At 44.8% G+C, this 16,310-nt stretch overlaps 1 protein-coding gene across 1 annotated transcript in view; it reads right to left on the bottom strand.

Annotated features, from left to right (window-relative positions):
* The window catches only part of FZD3 (frizzled class receptor 3), a 69,149-nt gene extending 53,185 nt beyond the window's left edge, over positions 1-15,964 (bottom strand). Inside the window, exons 1-2 of the mRNA XM_068395753.1 lie at positions 15,933-15,964; positions 9,844-10,370 (exon numbers count right to left, since the gene is read on the bottom strand). Coding sequence (XP_068251854.1) covers positions 9,844-10,032 — 189 coding nt within the window. The 5' untranslated portion in view covers positions 10,033-10,370; positions 15,933-15,964. The remainder of the gene's footprint in view (positions 1-9,843; positions 10,371-15,932) is intronic.
* Positions 15,965-16,310: the final 346 nt, after the last annotated feature.

Raw genomic sequence — 16,310 nt, forward strand, 5'->3', positions numbered from 1 at the left:
GCCACAATGCAGAGCCATCTGCCTTCATGACCCTGAAAACAAGCCCACTGTGAATAGCTGCTGATTAAGATGTAGATCGTTCGCTTTAAACTGAATCATTACATAAAACTAATGTTTTTTTCATATGCTCGCACTAAACTATTAAGGCTAAACTTCGTTTGCATATTTCCACTTGAATCGTCATTCAGAATTAATCTTTTATTCAAGAAAATATGAACAAGGTGACAGAGTTCATCTGCAACATGCAAGCAGCAGTTTATCGATTTAACAAAAACTCCCCAAACCCTACTTCTCTTCATTTTCTCTCTCACTACTAGTCTGCACTTTGAAAATATTCATGTGGCATCTTGTTCTCATTAACAAACATAAAAGACTAGAAAACAGTATTTCTGAAATTATTCTCTGGAGAACATCTGTTAGCCAGGCAAGAGAAAGGAAGGGTTTCCAACACCCACTGTCTAGCTCTACTATTTGAGCACTGATGATCTACCCACAGAAGCTTTAACCCTTGTGTTCTTTGTATTCAGTTAGAAAGAAGAATCTCTCCGGTACTCGATTCCTTCATGCTGCTCTGTACAGCACAGCACCATAGTACCTTCATCTGGTTTCCTGAGGGCAATGATATGGTCCCTGGAGGAAAAAATCAGAGACTCACAGAATCAATCAGGTTGGAAGAGCCCTCTGGGATCATCGAGTCCAACCATTGCCCTGACACCACCATGGCAACTAGACCATGGCACTAAGTGCCATGTCCAGGCTTTTCTTAAACCCCTCCAGAGATGGTGACTCCACCACCTCCCTGGGCAGCCCCTTCCAATGGCTAATGACCCTTGCTGAGAAGAAATGCTTCCTAATGTCCAACCTGAACCTCCCCTGGCCAAGCTTGAGGCTGTGTCCTCTTGTCCTATCGCTAGTTGCCTGGGAGAAGAGGCCGACTTCCACTCCACTACAACCTCCCTTCAGGTAGTGGTAGACTGCACTAAGGTCACCTCTGAGCCTCCTCTTCTCCAGGCTAAACACCCCCAGCTCCCTCAGCCATTCCTTGTAGGTCAGACCCTCCAGACTCTTCACCAGCTTGGTCACCCTCCTCTGGACTTGCTCCAACACCTCAACATCTTTCTTGAAGTGTGGGGCCCACAGCTGGACACAGTGTTCAAGGTGATTGCTCACATTAAACAAGCATCCATTCCACCTCAAAATGCCAGTGATTGATAGTTTATATTCCTTTTGATTTTTATACTAGGATGGGCCACATGCTCAAGCATGATCTAGGTCCACAAATCCCTTCAGCTTGCTATTCTGGATCTGGGTACCTCCGCACTGACAAATACCTCCCTCAGTAAGTCCATCACCGACAGTCTGATTGTCAGAATTACAATGCCCCCCCAAACACAAAACACTGCATGCAACAGCAGCCAGAAAGTGCATCTTTTGTGCATCTATTCCTGGACATTACTCTGAGTACTTTGCTTCAAAAGATTTCTAGCCAAAGACAAGGCTCCTTCCCTTTCTTCCTTCTTAAGCCTCTACCAACTTCAAAGTAGGTACGTACGTACAGCTCTATGCTTTATCTGAATGCAAATGATTATCTCACATGGCTGCTCTTCCTGTCCAAAGTGTCTAAATGCTTCAGTATTCATTGAATATTCAATACTCATTCAGAGTATCTTGAAGTTCACTGGACCTTGATGTGAAAAGGATCGGATTGATGGTCCTAATACGAGACCATCCAAGGCTCAAGAAACAGCTCCCTCAGAAGCCTCATTTTACAATTGTCAGATTATACTAATTTTTGTATGGATCTACTTGGAGATGTAACAGCTCTAGTTCTTCCCAAATTGTTCTTACCCACTCAGGATTTCACCTTTGCCCAACACTCATGCCCTTTGCAGGTGAAGATTGAAACCACAAGCTGATGAGACTCAAGCAGATAAGTTTCAGGTCTTCCTAAAGCAAGAATTTCTAAGCAGTACATTATTAGGAACTCCTTTGCCTGTACTCTGCAGAATCATCTTTGCAATTCTAGCTTTGAGACATTCTGGTTTAACAACAAAAAAAATCTAAAATCTTTACATGGCTATTTCTAAGGTGAAAATTCAGAGTGGGAAGAAGAGAATATAAAGTTAATGAAAGAGTCGGCTTTAATCAGCCAGTGCACAACTTGCTTTCTTATGATCCTGTACAGCTCCATTGTTCTGTAGGCATCATAATCTTACACACTAAAGAGAAAATTAATCCTTACTGCAAATTAGTGTCTAAGATTAGAGTGCTTACAAAACACCAGCTGATTAAAACCTACTTTTCCATTAGCTTTATATTCTTCTAAGAGGTTTGCATGCAGAACTGAAGAATACAGAAAGCCAAGGAAAACTGCTGAGATTTAGGAGGGTATAGTGCCCAGGGGAGACAAAAGAAGATGGGAGGCAGAAAGGGATAAAGATGGAATTAATGGGGGAATAAGTTAAGGATCTTCCACCCTACATTCTCCCCATCCTTGCTGCTCAGTACAAAAACAAAGAAAGATGCTTCTCACTTGTATCCAAAAAAAACACTCGGAAATAGAATGGGGCAGCACTACCTCCCAGCTCCAGGGAAGGCAGGAATCACAATCACAGAAACCAAGACCAGTGAATTTCGCAGACTTCTCCCTGGCCCTTATGAAAATCAAGAACTGAGACAATATTCCATGTCGAGCCCAAACCCTGATTATCTGAAATCTGCAGTAATACATGCCTGATAGAAAAGCTATCTGAGAAACACCACTAAAATGAGCCACTTAATACTTGACCTACTGAAAAAAACGCCTAACTCCTATCTCAATCTCAGATGCTAAGACCAGGATGGAAATAAATACAGCTACATCTTCTCCTGATGCCATTTTAAAGCATACTCAGGTTCTTTTCCACTTTAAAAAGACAAAAAAATTAGCTAAGACTCAGAAGATCACCGCTGGGAGGAGAAAAAGAAAAAATATATTGCCACAAAAAAAGAAATGTGCTATATATGCAGCAATATAGTTAGCAAGGGTATGTAAATCACAGAATCACAGAATCAATCAGGTTGGAAGAGCCCTCTGGGATCATCGAGTTCAACCGTTGCCCTGACACCACCATGGCAACTAGACCAGGGCACTAAGTGCCATGGCCAGTCTTTTCTTAAACCCCTCCAGAGATGGTGACGCCACCACCTCCCTGGGCAGCCCCTTCCAATGGCTAATGACCCTTTCTGAAAAGAAATTCTTCCTAATGTCCAACCTGAACCTCCCCTGGCCAAGCTTGAGGCTGTGTCCTCTTGCAGCAGGCACTCTGCTCTGCAGCAGGTCAATGGCATTACCCTCTGCAAGGATCAGTACAGCAAGAAACCACTAAATTTGAAATAGGATATGAAAAATCAGGTGTCTTCACATCTGTAGTTGCATATTCTGTGACAAAGTCCATTAACTATTCACTAGCTCCACTTCTAAATATTCAAAACTCCATGACTGGATAGTTTAATTATATTAATCCACTGATTCCCAGCTGGTGAACCCTGCCACAGTGATGGAGTAGGAGTGTGAGTAAACATTGCTCCTCTCCCCTTCCAGCTACCTCCCTCACACTGCAAAAAACAAATCAACTGTAGAATAACATTATTTCTCTATTTCCCCCTTTGCACCTCCCGCCTACACGCTAGCCACCCTAGCTATGGTGGATCCCTAAGTCCCTACTGCTGCTCTTTTTTGATATGCAAAGTGGGAACGGAAGCTGTGAGAGAGTGCAAAGGAATAGCACGTTATCTGCTCTGCACATACGGTGACTGTATCATCTCATTTCTGGAGCGTTTGACCTCCGGTATAATCCCAAAAGACAATGCTTCTGCATTCACCCAGAGGGACCCATTTAGCCCTCAACTATGTCTGGTTCCTGTCCTTTAAAGCCTCTTTGATCCCTAGTATCATTTGTGAGGCCCCATAAAAATCAGGGTAAGGAGAAGGAAGTGCTGGCAGTATATTTAACTGCAAAAAGGCTGGCAATCATCATATTAAACCACTTCATCAGTGACAAATGCTTTAATAGCGTGCTCTCAGGCTCCAACAGGCTACCAAGTTACGTATTCTCTGATAAAAATATTTATCTACAAAAAATGGCATTAAGGCAGATAAAACCCACTGTTTGATAGTCTTATGCCTAAGCAAACCCTTCAAGGCCAAAGGAATATTAAGTGAAAAAGGGACTGAAGATAATTTTTCGTATTGTAGCAATAATAATCCAAGAGATGGGTAAACAAGGTCAGATCCCTCAGGGGGATAGGGGTAATTTAACTTCTCCATTGTCACCACACGATCTTTGTAACGCAGCAGAACTGTGGAGGCAGCACGGTGCAACACCACCTCACTGCCACACCATCACCACAAACACGCTTAGAGGAAAGGTTTAACAGCACAGCTGAGACAGACTATGCTAAGTGGTTATGGGAATAAAACAACCTGTTAGCAGGTTATAGACAATTTTAAAAATACCTGACAAATGTTTGACACGACAGCATGGAGCAGATAAAAGGAATGACCCCACAGAGCCAGGAAACGCGAGGCCCTGGCGTGTGAGCGGCGGCTGCCGCTGTGCAGAACTGCAGGGCAGGACATCTCCCAGCTCCGGACAGCTCAGCCCGGCCCGGGGGCTCCGAAATACACCTGCCCTTCACACCTATCACCTCACCTCTCCATACTCTATCGTGACTAGTGTGTTAGTCCATACTAACCAGCATGACTCCTTTTAGTAAGAAGCAGATGTAGTAACAACTCTCATTTTAGTCTCCACTGTAGCCAAGCAGAGGTTCTCAGAGGTTGGACTAGTGCAACTCAACATTGGAATGGGCTGCCCAGGGAGGTGGTGGAGTCACCATCTCTGGAGGGGTTTAAGAAAAGACTGGACATGGCACTTAGTGCCATGGTCTAGTTGACAGGGTGGTGTAGGGGCAACGGTTGGACTCGATGATCCCAGAGGGCTCTTCCAACCTGGTTGATTCTGTGATTCTGTGAACTGGTGTTTGACCTCTGTCAAAAGGAGTGAGCCCCTTTAGAGATACTTGGGGACAAAATAAAGCTCCAGGCAGTGGCATGCAGAAATCCCTCCCTTCAGTCTTCCTGGATGAAAGCAGGCCTTGCTGATGTAGCACACCAGAAAGCTTAAGGCATGATTTTTCCTAGGAGTAAATAAAGTCATAGGAACTGATTACAGTATGGACCAGTACACACTAAGAGGGACTCCTGATGTAACAGTCTATTTTTCTTTGTTTAATCAAGATGGTTAATACAGAATCACAGAATCAACCAGGCTGGAAGAGACCACCGGGATCATCGAGTCCAACCATTGCCCTGACACCGCCATGTCAACTAGACCATGGCACTAAGTGCCATGTCCAGGCTTTTCTTAAACCCCTCCAGAGATGGTGACTCCACCACCTCCCTGGGCAGCCCATTCCAATGGCTAATGACCCTTGCTGAGAAGAAATGCTTTCTAATGTCCAACCTGAACCTCCCCTGGTAAAGCTTGAGGCTGTGTCCTCTTGTCCTGTCGCTAGTTGCCTGGGAGAAGAGGCCAACTCCCACTCCACTACAACCTCCCTTCAGGTAGTTGTAGACGGCACTAAGGTCACCTCTGAGCCTCCTCTTCTCCAGGCTAAACACCCCCAGCTCCCTCAGCTGTTCCTCGGAGGTCAGACCCTCCAGACCCTTCCCCAGCTTGGTCGCCCTCCTCTGCACTCGCTCCAACACCTCAACATCTCTCTTGAAGTGCGGGGCCCACAACTGGACACAGGATTCAAGGTGCAGCCTCACCAGTGCCCAGTACAGAGGGACGATCACTTCCCTAGATCACTTCCCATTCTTGCTAAGTACAGATTTAAGGGGCAATCCAGGCTAATACAAGGAGTGGAAATATACTTATAGAAACCTGCAGCTTTTCATTCTTTTTTTCCTGTTCAAACCCCTTAAAAACTTTGCAATGGAGGCACAGGCCCCCGCGTAGTGAATTTAAGCTCGATAATAGCCTTGTTTCCTTGCACAGCCTTCACCATTTTCCATGAAGCATTCAGAAGCAGCCTGTAGTCCATCCCCACACTGAAACCACTGGCCTACATGCTACTTATACTGGCAGAAGGGAGTACTATCCACACACCCACAACACCAACACACCCATGCTAAGCTTAAGAATGGCTTTGCCGTCAAGCTACTACGTGAATTGCAGCAACACAGTGTTTCACGCGAGCTAATTTACGCTATTAAGTTGAGCTTGATAGCACAGAGAATAACCATTCGCTTCTCAACTGTTTCTCTCTGTAGCAGAAAGCTATTTTACAAAGATAAGAACAATTCCACCAGTTATTCTGGCTCAGACTGCGGGTCCGTAGAATTACCGCTCTGCTTCCAACAGTGGCCACAAACAGGTTGTTACTGAAAGTGATGAAATCATTGATTTAAGATGCAAAAAAGCCAGAAAAATGAACATAATGTTGGCCATTACTAGGAAGCTATTAGCAGCAAAAAGCATGATTTTATTTGTAAATAAATCCCTAGTGTGCCCACACCTGGAGTGGTGTGCCGTTCTCATCTCCACACCTCAACAAGGACAAGGCTAGAAAAAGGGACAGAGAAAGGTAACCACAATTATTACAGGAATGAAGCAGCTGAATTGCAAGAAGAAAGACCAAACAGCTGGAACACTTCAATGTGGAGAGGAAAAGCCCAGGGGATAAAACTGAGGTTTCCAAAATCACAAGTGTAACAGAGGATTTAACTGCAGCACAATATTGCACAATACTGGAACAAAAGGATATCAAATGAAACTAGCAGGAAAGTGGCTTAAAACAGGTTAGAGAGTAAGTACTTCTGCATGTGGTGGCTAGTGAACTGGTTGGCAGTACTGCATTCATAAAATAATTTAGAGAAAGTCCTCGATAATAGATCCATTAAACGACACTAAAGGGAACAGGCAGGGAGGTACCCTCTAACACACATCATTCAGGGACTGTGGATACTGTTCTGCGCCCCGCACTTCAAGATGTTGAGGTGTTGGAGTGAGTCCAGAGGAGGGCGACCAAGCTGGTGAAGGGTCTGGAGGGTCTGACCTCCGAGGAACGGCTGAGGGAGCTGGGGGTGTTTAGCCTGGAGAAGAGGAGGCTCAGAGGTGACCTTAGTGCAGTCTACAACTACCTGAAGGGAAGTTGTAGCGCAGTGGGAGTCGGCCTCTTCTCCCAGGCAACCAGCGATAGGACAAGAGGACACAGCCTCAAGCTTCGCCAGGGGAGGTTCAGGTTGGACATTAGGAAGCATTTCTTCTCAGCAAGGGTCATTAGCCATTGGAAGGGGCTGCCCAGGGAGGTGGTGGAGTCACCATCTCTGGAGGGGTTTAAGAAAAGACTGGACATGGCACTTAGTGCCATGTTCTAGTTGACAGGGTGGTGTCAGGGCAATGGTTGGACTCGATGATCCCAGAGGGCTCTTCCAACCTGATTGATTCTGTGATTCTGTGGTTCTGGGGAAGCACCAGAGAAGCAGCCCATAGATAAGAGGCCAGGCTTGCATCCTCTCCCTAAATAGTATGTTCTCTTGCCATCAGCAGATACAAAACCCATGGCAGAACGGACCATTGGCAGGACACTTCTTAAGTTCCCTAAATGTTCTCCCAGCCTGTGACAATTTTCTGCCGAGGAAAAGAGCCTGAAGTGTTTTTTTTTTCTACCTAATCACCCTCATTGGCATTATCTTTCAAGTTCTGGTCCAGTCTCCTCAAACTTTTTGTGTCCAAAGAGCTGTGTTTTTTGAGACAGCTCAGAACTTTACACAACACCCCAGCTATCTGTGAGCCACAGGATTATACAACGCCACTGTAACGTCTGGTCTTTATTCCTTTCCTAATTATTCCACGTCTGATTTGCCTTTTGACTTTCTTACTGCTCAGTCAAGCTTTCAATTCATATTTCAATAGAACAAACCATCATAAGTCCAATGAAATAAGCTGACCACCACCACTGATGTGAAGAATATTACTCCCCCCAACACATAGATATTTATCACTTTGAGTTTCCTCAACAATTTTATGGCTCAAGGTATTTCAAACATAATCTCAAGATCTTTACAATTTTTCATTCTGGTTTGACCTTAGCTTTAAGTTACTCACAACAGTATCAATAGGCTCTCATCTTACTGCTAGTCTTCTAGATCATTGAAGAAAATACTGAGCTGCACAGATCCCAGAAGACTTCCACTGATAAGCTACTTCCACCCCAAGAGGTTACCACCTACTTCTCCCACCACCCAACAAAACCAAAACCCACTATCTCCACACCTCTGCAAGCCAAGTCCCAGAAATCTTTAATCACACACACACACAATCCAGTTGGTTTCATCGATTCCTTTAATACCCTAAGTTTGAAAGATGAAATGAACACTTTGTACACACCTAGTTGTTCACACTGTCATCCTGTTAAACTTGCTTTGACTTCATTTTTCCTCCTTACAGTGAGACCTTCAAAGGTCCTCAGAACTTACCAGAACCAATTCTAAAATAAAATTCATTCCTGTTGCTGTGTATTTAGTGTAATTGGAATCCCTGGCCTCATCCAAATGAGCCGGTGAAATGCAAGTCCATAGTTCTTTCAAACAAAGCAAATTGAAGGGTAGGAATCTCTGTTTTCTTCTTACAGTAAAAAGCAGGTCAAGTCTGGTTCACAATTCTTCCATAGAAAGACTATATAAAGCCCTGGCTTTATATTATTTAACAAGAACAATTAAATCACATTTCTATATTGTCAGGAAGAGCATTCAAAGATGAAAACATGTGATTATTGCTTCTGCTCTCAGCGTACAGCACAGCATATCCACTCGTGAGGATTCCCAAGTACTTCAAAAATACAAATAAACCTCATCTGCACAAATCCCTCATGAAAATTTGAATAGGCTGACAGCAAGACTTGCCTAATATTTTGAATTTCCATCAATTTTAGTCATATCACAGAATACCGAGCAAGGAAACTCCTTAGGCATGGTGGCAGGATAGAGAATAGACCGAAGTGAAATTAAAAGTCTTGTATAAACTACACTATAGATAAAAGGAGACTAAGTGTGTGGTTGAAGCCCCCCTCAGGAAAGTTCTCCAAAGAAAGGCTAGACAAGTAACAGTTGGGTATTTTTAAAAGGAGAAAATTATTATGTATAAATCCAAAGAAGGTTTTGGGGGACAATGGTAACAGTAATAAGGTACCATTATAACAAAGAAAGTCCAAGTCTAAAAGCTTGTCTGTCTGGATCCAGAACAGAAATAGGTTAACTAAATTGTCTGCAAGACAACAGACTTCCTTGCAGCTGAGAAAAGCAGTACTACTAAATGAGCAAATTCCATTATTTTCATAGTATGTCTTATTATTCTCATTTTTTTCCCACCAAATTTTAGGCAAGTAGGAAAAGGCCAAATATCACAAAGCCACCAAAGAACGTAGTGTTCAGAACTAAAAATCTTCCATTGATTGTTCACTATGCTATTTTTTCTGCCATTTAGTTAAGTGACAGACCATTCCAAACATGCATCCTTGATCTGTCTAAATATTTGAAGTAACAGACTAACATACAAACACATCCAGAGTATTTCACACTCAGTTATACCAAATGAGGCAAATTTTGCAGTCACAGAATATTTTAGTATGTATTACAATACATCTTATGCAAGTGGTATTTGGTTTTATATTTAAATTATTATATTGATTTTTTTCATTTTTATTTCTAATATAAACATCTTCCTGCATTCTGTTACCAATTATTTGTCAACTAAAGGCCAAACCCATATATATTGCTGAAAAAAATCGTCTTACCTCCATTGCTAACGCTGCTGTTTGCTGGTCGTAATGATTCAGAAGGTTAGGCATAAAGGTGGTATTGTAAGGCAGATCCTGGCACATCCGCAAGATGATGGGCTCACAAGAAAACAAACTGTGCCCTCTCGTGTGCCCCACCAACACATCCAACAGCCAAAGGTAACAGAACATCCAGCTAATAGCCATCCTTCCACCCTGGGAATGGGGCCAGTTATTGAGCCCTGTCAGAAAGCTCGTTCAGCTCCTCATGTACCTTCAGATTTCACTTCAACGGCAATATTTTTAGTCCTTTTAGTCCTTTTTTTTTAAGGTTCTTCAAAACTGGAATACTCTTTGTATACACCATCGTTAGCTCAGTCCAGAAGATGATGTATTTGAGACAGACGTGTGAGAAATCTTCCTTTTCTCAGTATTATAGAGCATGTATTAGGTTAAGGTATTAAAATGTTCAACCACATTCCCACACAACTGACCCCATCGTGACAGAACAGCAGTTGAGTTAGGTTCTTCTTTTGGTAGGTAACCTAGGATAAAAAACACAACAAACAGAATGCAGTAAAAAGCCTTGTAATTGATTAAAATATTTTAGCTCTACATAGCCCGGCAGACAAATTGCTTCAAGTTCACAGAATCACAGATTCAATCAGGTTGGAAGAGCCCTCTGGGATCATCAAGTCCAACCGTTGCCCTGACACCACCATGTCAACTAGACCAGGGCACTAAGTGCCATGGCCAGGCTTTTCTTAAACACCTCCAGAGATGGTGACTCCACCACCATCTCATGTGCAAGACCAGAGGGTCCCTTGACAAGTTTTAATCCTGATTTCAGACTATTTCTGGTGGGAATAAAAGCTGGTATGCTGTAAAACTCTACCCAAAAAGGGTGGTGAAAAGGGGGAATGTATTCACTATGAAGAAAATATTTTTAGAAAACCCCACACTTTAAATTTAACCATGTGAGCATTACAGTCGTTGACCACACTGAAACCCAGCTATTTATGACTCAGCATCTCCACCATCTTCACAGCGATAGCATCTCTTTAGTTGCATGGCCTCGTAACTTCTGCTGAATAATTATAAAACAAAAACAAAACAGTCACCACCACCAATACACAAGTCCCAGCTTGCAGGACTGAAGACTACTGTTCTGCCCAACGAGCTACAGTCATGGTTTGGCTACCTGTGTTCAAATATGTCATTTTAGTCTACCTGTAAACAGTTTTGTTGTTGTCTCTAACCCATTTTACTCACACACATATATCTTCCCTCCAGAAACCATCATAACAGCTAAGGATAAGCCAGGAGACCGCATTCTTTGACCATCTCTTTCTCGCAGATGGAAATTGCAAAGGTAGGTCAGTAGGGTTGCTCTGCCAGTTCCGCTCAACCTATAGAGCCAATTTAAACAGCAATCACTCCCCAGGGCTGGATCTGCATTTTCTCAGCATTAAGGGGCTGGAGCAGAATAAGAAGGATGAGGACTGGGCATATCGTGCTCATTGACTGGAGAAACAAACTCTGAAGTCGGAGGATAAAGCATGGAAAAAGTTGACAGAGCTGTAAGAGTACCCAGAGGCCCTTTTCTTAGAACAACTTTGTCTTACAGCAACGAAATTTTCAAAATTCAGTCTCAAACCAACTGCTTTAAAAAAATTATGATTTGCACTGAAAGGTAACAGAAACTTAGACATTCTGTTTGAACCAGAAAACCCCAAGTACTCCCTCAATATTCCCAAGAGCAGGCAATGACAAATTTGAACAGATTTCCAATCTTGAAAGAGTAATGTTTTCCCTTAGATATTCAGGCAGGGAAATAAATTCTATACCTTAGAGAGGGAAAAAGTTTTGCCTTTCTCCCTAATGCAAACTTAGTGAGAGACACGAAAGAGTTAATTACCAGACCTTGGCTGGTATCAGCCGATGAAAAAAGTTATGCGTGCACACTTTTGTTTACATAGGCCCATCTTATGGTCAGAAAAATTAAATACCATATACCTCTTTAAACCCTCATATACTTTGTGGGTTGGACTAGATAATCTTGAGAAGTTCCTTCCAACCCAAACAATTCTGCGCCTCTCTCTAAGATCATGTACGGCGATGTTTTTGGCTGTAGCTGTTCAAGACAGGCTGGTAAAAACAAACATGCAAATAGGAAAAAGACCAAGATGCTAAACATAACCGTGTTAAATTAAGTTCATTGACAATTTGCTTTCACAGGCTGCTTGCTCTCTCACAGCTATTGACGGGGAATCATGTTTGAAGCAGCACTGAAGTACATAAAGAAAAGAACCCAAACAGTAAAACTGTTCCAAACCTAGGAAAAATAAAACATGACAAAGCAAAAGAGAACTATCTACACCTTAAGCTAGGTGTAGAACCAACCAACACAGCTCAAATCACTGCGTCTTACTTACATTCTAAAGCTGTGAAGAGCAGTCAACACGCTGAACTTAAAAGATCAAAATTAGCCACAATATTTAAGACATGCTACATCTAACCACACCTGATTTCAGTCCAATTTCAGGTTCATATGGCCTTGAAAAGCTATGTCCTTCTGCTCTAAGGAAGCCATTTCTCAGACTTATTTTTCAAGAATTTGGTGCCTCTTTCAAATAAAAATAAAAAGACCTGAACTATCCCACCTTACTTAACCCTGAAGACTTCTGCATATTCTCACATCCTGACTGGAAGATTTCAAGTTACAGACAGACAAAACCATTTCTGACTTAGTTTTTTACAAGCTGCCTAATCCCCTTTGAATCTAGTCCTTTGATTTTAATAATAGTTCTTCAAACTCAGGAAAAGACAACTTCTCAGTTCATTGTCCTCTCCAGAACACTGGCTTCAAGGAATTTTTTTCTTCTTCCCAAACACTTTGGCCACCAACTCCTAAAGACTTTACTCAACAACTTCAGTGAAGTTGTTAAGTTGTAGTGTGGATTAGCAATTGATTTTTTAGCATGCCCCCCGTAATTCAGGTGCCATTTCACAGAATCAACCAGCCAGGTTGGAAGAGCCCTCTGGGATCATCGAATCCAACCGTTGCCCTGACACCACCATGGCAACTAGACCAGGGCACTAAGTGCCATGTCCAGGCTTTTCTTAAACCCCTCCACAGATGGTGACTCCACCACCTCCCTGGGCAGCCCCTTCCAATGGCTAATGACCCTTTCTGTAAAGAAATGCTTCCTAATGTCCAACCTGAACCTCCCCTGGCCAAGCTTGAGGCTGTGTCCTCTTGTCCTATCACTGGTTGCCCAGGAGAAGAGGCCGACTCCCACTTCACTACAACCTCCCTTTGGGTAGTTGTAGACTGCACTAAGGTCACCTCTGAGCCTCCTCTTCTCCAGGCTAAACAATTTCAGCAGTGATCAGTAGATTATGCTTCATAACAGCGTTCAGAAGCAACATAAGATGAACTGTCCTCACACCAGGTATTGTGTTAAAGTTGGAAGCACAAACATTGGGCAAATCCAGGTCAGGCTCTAGAGTCTTGGGAAAAACTCCAAGCACGCTTCACACAAATCATCATATTAATGACATTCAAAGTAGAGACTCCAAACAAATCCACCCATCTTCTGACTTCCCCACAACCTCAGACTGAAAAAAACCATGCAAAAACCCAGACTCAATAAGCCACAAAACGTTTTAACTGTGCAAAAAGCAGAAAAAAATTCATTACGTCCTTTCAGGACTTTTCCATTTTATGCTTGAGATCTTATTGCTATATAATATCATAAAGGAAATGAAGAATATACTTCTTAGAGCCAGAAAAGAACACCAAATTATATAACCTAGTTATTCAATGCCCTTTCATGGAAAAAAGAAAATCTAGGTGAAATTAAGAAAGAAGACGAACATATCGTTGCGAAAGGAGATGGAAGTTTTGCAAACGAGCATACAGATGACCTATTAATTGGTGTAGACAGATGAATGCTGTAATAAGCAATCTTCAGTGTCAAGATTGTTTCTTACCACAAATACAGTTCTGTTAAGTCTCTACATTTTGTGGTTATTTCCATATGTATGATAAAACAGAACAAAACACTTTGATGACACTGGGGATAAAAGAGGAGGAGGGGATACCTACCCATCTACCCCAAGGCACTGCAAAAAAACCTGTGGGCAAAGGGGTAGGAAACAGCTAGTTTGTTAGTGTGGTTACAGATTTATACATTATTTATAATCATAAGAAGCCCATCCAATTCCTGCTGTAAAGGATAAATTAAGATATGTATAGACAACTATTATAAAGAGTGAAGGTCATGAAATGAAAGGGTTGACTCCCACAAGTGAATTTTTTTTTTCAAATAAATTTCAAAGTTACTAAGGGAGCAACGAGAGGGGGCCAATAAGAAAAAAGTCATCCGACTTTAATATGTAGCTGGATTAATTCATGGTTATCTGTCCCACAGAAACGAGGTGATAAAATAACAAACCAGACTCCTCCTGCACAAGTGAGAAGACAAGAGAATGTCACCTTAGTCATTCCCCGCCCAATTCTGATCACGGAGAAAGGAAAGGAACTCACTCACTGCATACAAGCACTGGCAGCGTTTCCCCAACCCATTCCCACCCACATGAAGGCACAAAAGGAGAATAAATTATTCTCCCAACTCCATTTTAATTAGTCAGTGGGAAAGAAACTCCAGTGCTGTACTCCCCTGTTCCACTTCTGTACCATATTAAGGGAGAACCACACTATAATCCCCCACATCCTCTATTTCAATTAGGAGACCACGGAGGAAAGAGGGCACATGCTACACTTTCTGACTCTTCCATGCTCCTCCTCACTGTACTACAGGGCAGAATGAAGAAAGAAGCAGAGTATCTCCTCTTCCCCTCTCCCTCCGCACAGTGACACCACGACAGTCCCTGCTCCACTCCCCGCAGGGAGAACGGAAAGGCAGATACCCTTTCTGGTGAGATTCTCCATGTATATGGAGGGACAGGTCTAACATCTCTCTCCATTTGGGTTCATATTGCACGGCAAACTAAAGGAACTGGAGGGGGAGCTAGCTATCATCCCTGAGACTGAAAGAGGAGGCAGCGTGCAGATCAAACTAGCATCCCCTTTCCCCTTGAATCCTCGCTGTGTTTTAAAGGCAAAAGGAACAAGTGCACACACGGGACTAGCGTCCTCTTGGATTCCTGCTGCACTGCAAAGGAAAAGGAAGGATACATACGTACAGAAGAGTAGCACCCCTTCCCCCTGGGACCCCAGAGCATCGCAAAAGCAAAAGGAGAGAGTGTGTGGGTAGAGCTAACGTCCCCCTGGGTCTGTGCTGCACTGCAAAGGGAAAAGGGCGAGGGAGGTGCGCATGGGACCAGCATCCCTTTCCTCCTGGGTCACTGCTACCGCACTGCGAAGAGAAAGGAGGGGAGCGTGGGTCTAGGAACCTCTTGGTTCCCCGAGGCACTGCAGAACAGGTGTATGTAGAGGGGGGAATGGCATCCCTTCCCCCTCGGGTGCCCGGTGCACAGCTAAGGGTGAGAGGGGCTGTGCGTCCCCTTCCCTTCGGATCCACGAAGCGAGGGGGAAAGCGGGGAGGGAGCACGTGGGATTCACACCCATCTCCCCCGGGCTCCCAGGGCACTGCGAGGAGGAGCAGGGAGAATACCTGGGACTCGCATCCCCCTCCCCGTGGGTCCCCGGTGCGCTGCTAATGGAAAGGGAGGGGAAATGCATGGGACGAGCATCCCTTTCAGCTGGGATGTCCCTGCCAACGCGCTGGTGGGGACAGGGGGAGCGGGAATGGCCGGGACCAGCATCTCCCGGCCTCAAGGGGCTGCGGGGGGAGAGGGGGTAGCTCCAGCACCTCCATGTCGCTCAGCGGAGGACAGGACTAGCATCCCCTGTCCTTCCCTCGCCCGCTACACCGGAGCGGGGGGACTCAACCCTCCGCTCCGCTCGCTCCCCCGCCCAGAGGACGCTTCATGGCCGCCCCCCACAGCGCCGTCTCCGGGAGCGGGTGTCTCTGCCCGCGGCGAGCGCGGCGGCCGCTGTAAGGGTGAAATAACGACAGCCCTGAGGGAAACCCCCTGCCCATCTCTACATCCCGCGCCGCCCGGGGCCCCGCCGTTACCTCAGCGCGGGGTCCCGCCGCTGCGGCCCCGCTTCTCCCCTCAGGTGGCGGCGGCGCAGGCAGCAGCCGCGCCTCCTCGCGCCCGACCCCGCCGCAGCGAGCGCCCCGCCCCGCCCCTCCGCGCCGTCACGCCCTGCCTCGCCCCGCCCCTCGGCCTGCCGGAGCGAACGAGCCAATCAGAGCGGGCCGGGCAGGTTGCTAGGTAGATTAGAAACTCCGGCCGTTCTGCCTTCCCGCCCCCCAGCTGGGAGGATCTGATTGGCTGGCGCCCTCCCGGAGGGGGCGCGGGAAGCGGTTGCCATAGCGACGGGAAGCGGCCTTGCGGCAGGAGTAGGCCGCGCCGCCCGCGGGCCGGGAGGAGGCAGGTGAGGGGCGGCC

The sequence above is a fragment of the Nyctibius grandis genome, chromosome 1, assembly GCF_013368605.1.
Source record: "Nyctibius grandis isolate bNycGra1 chromosome 1, bNycGra1.pri, whole genome shotgun sequence".
NCBI lineage: Eukaryota > Metazoa > Chordata > Aves > Nyctibiiformes > Nyctibiidae > Nyctibius > Nyctibius grandis.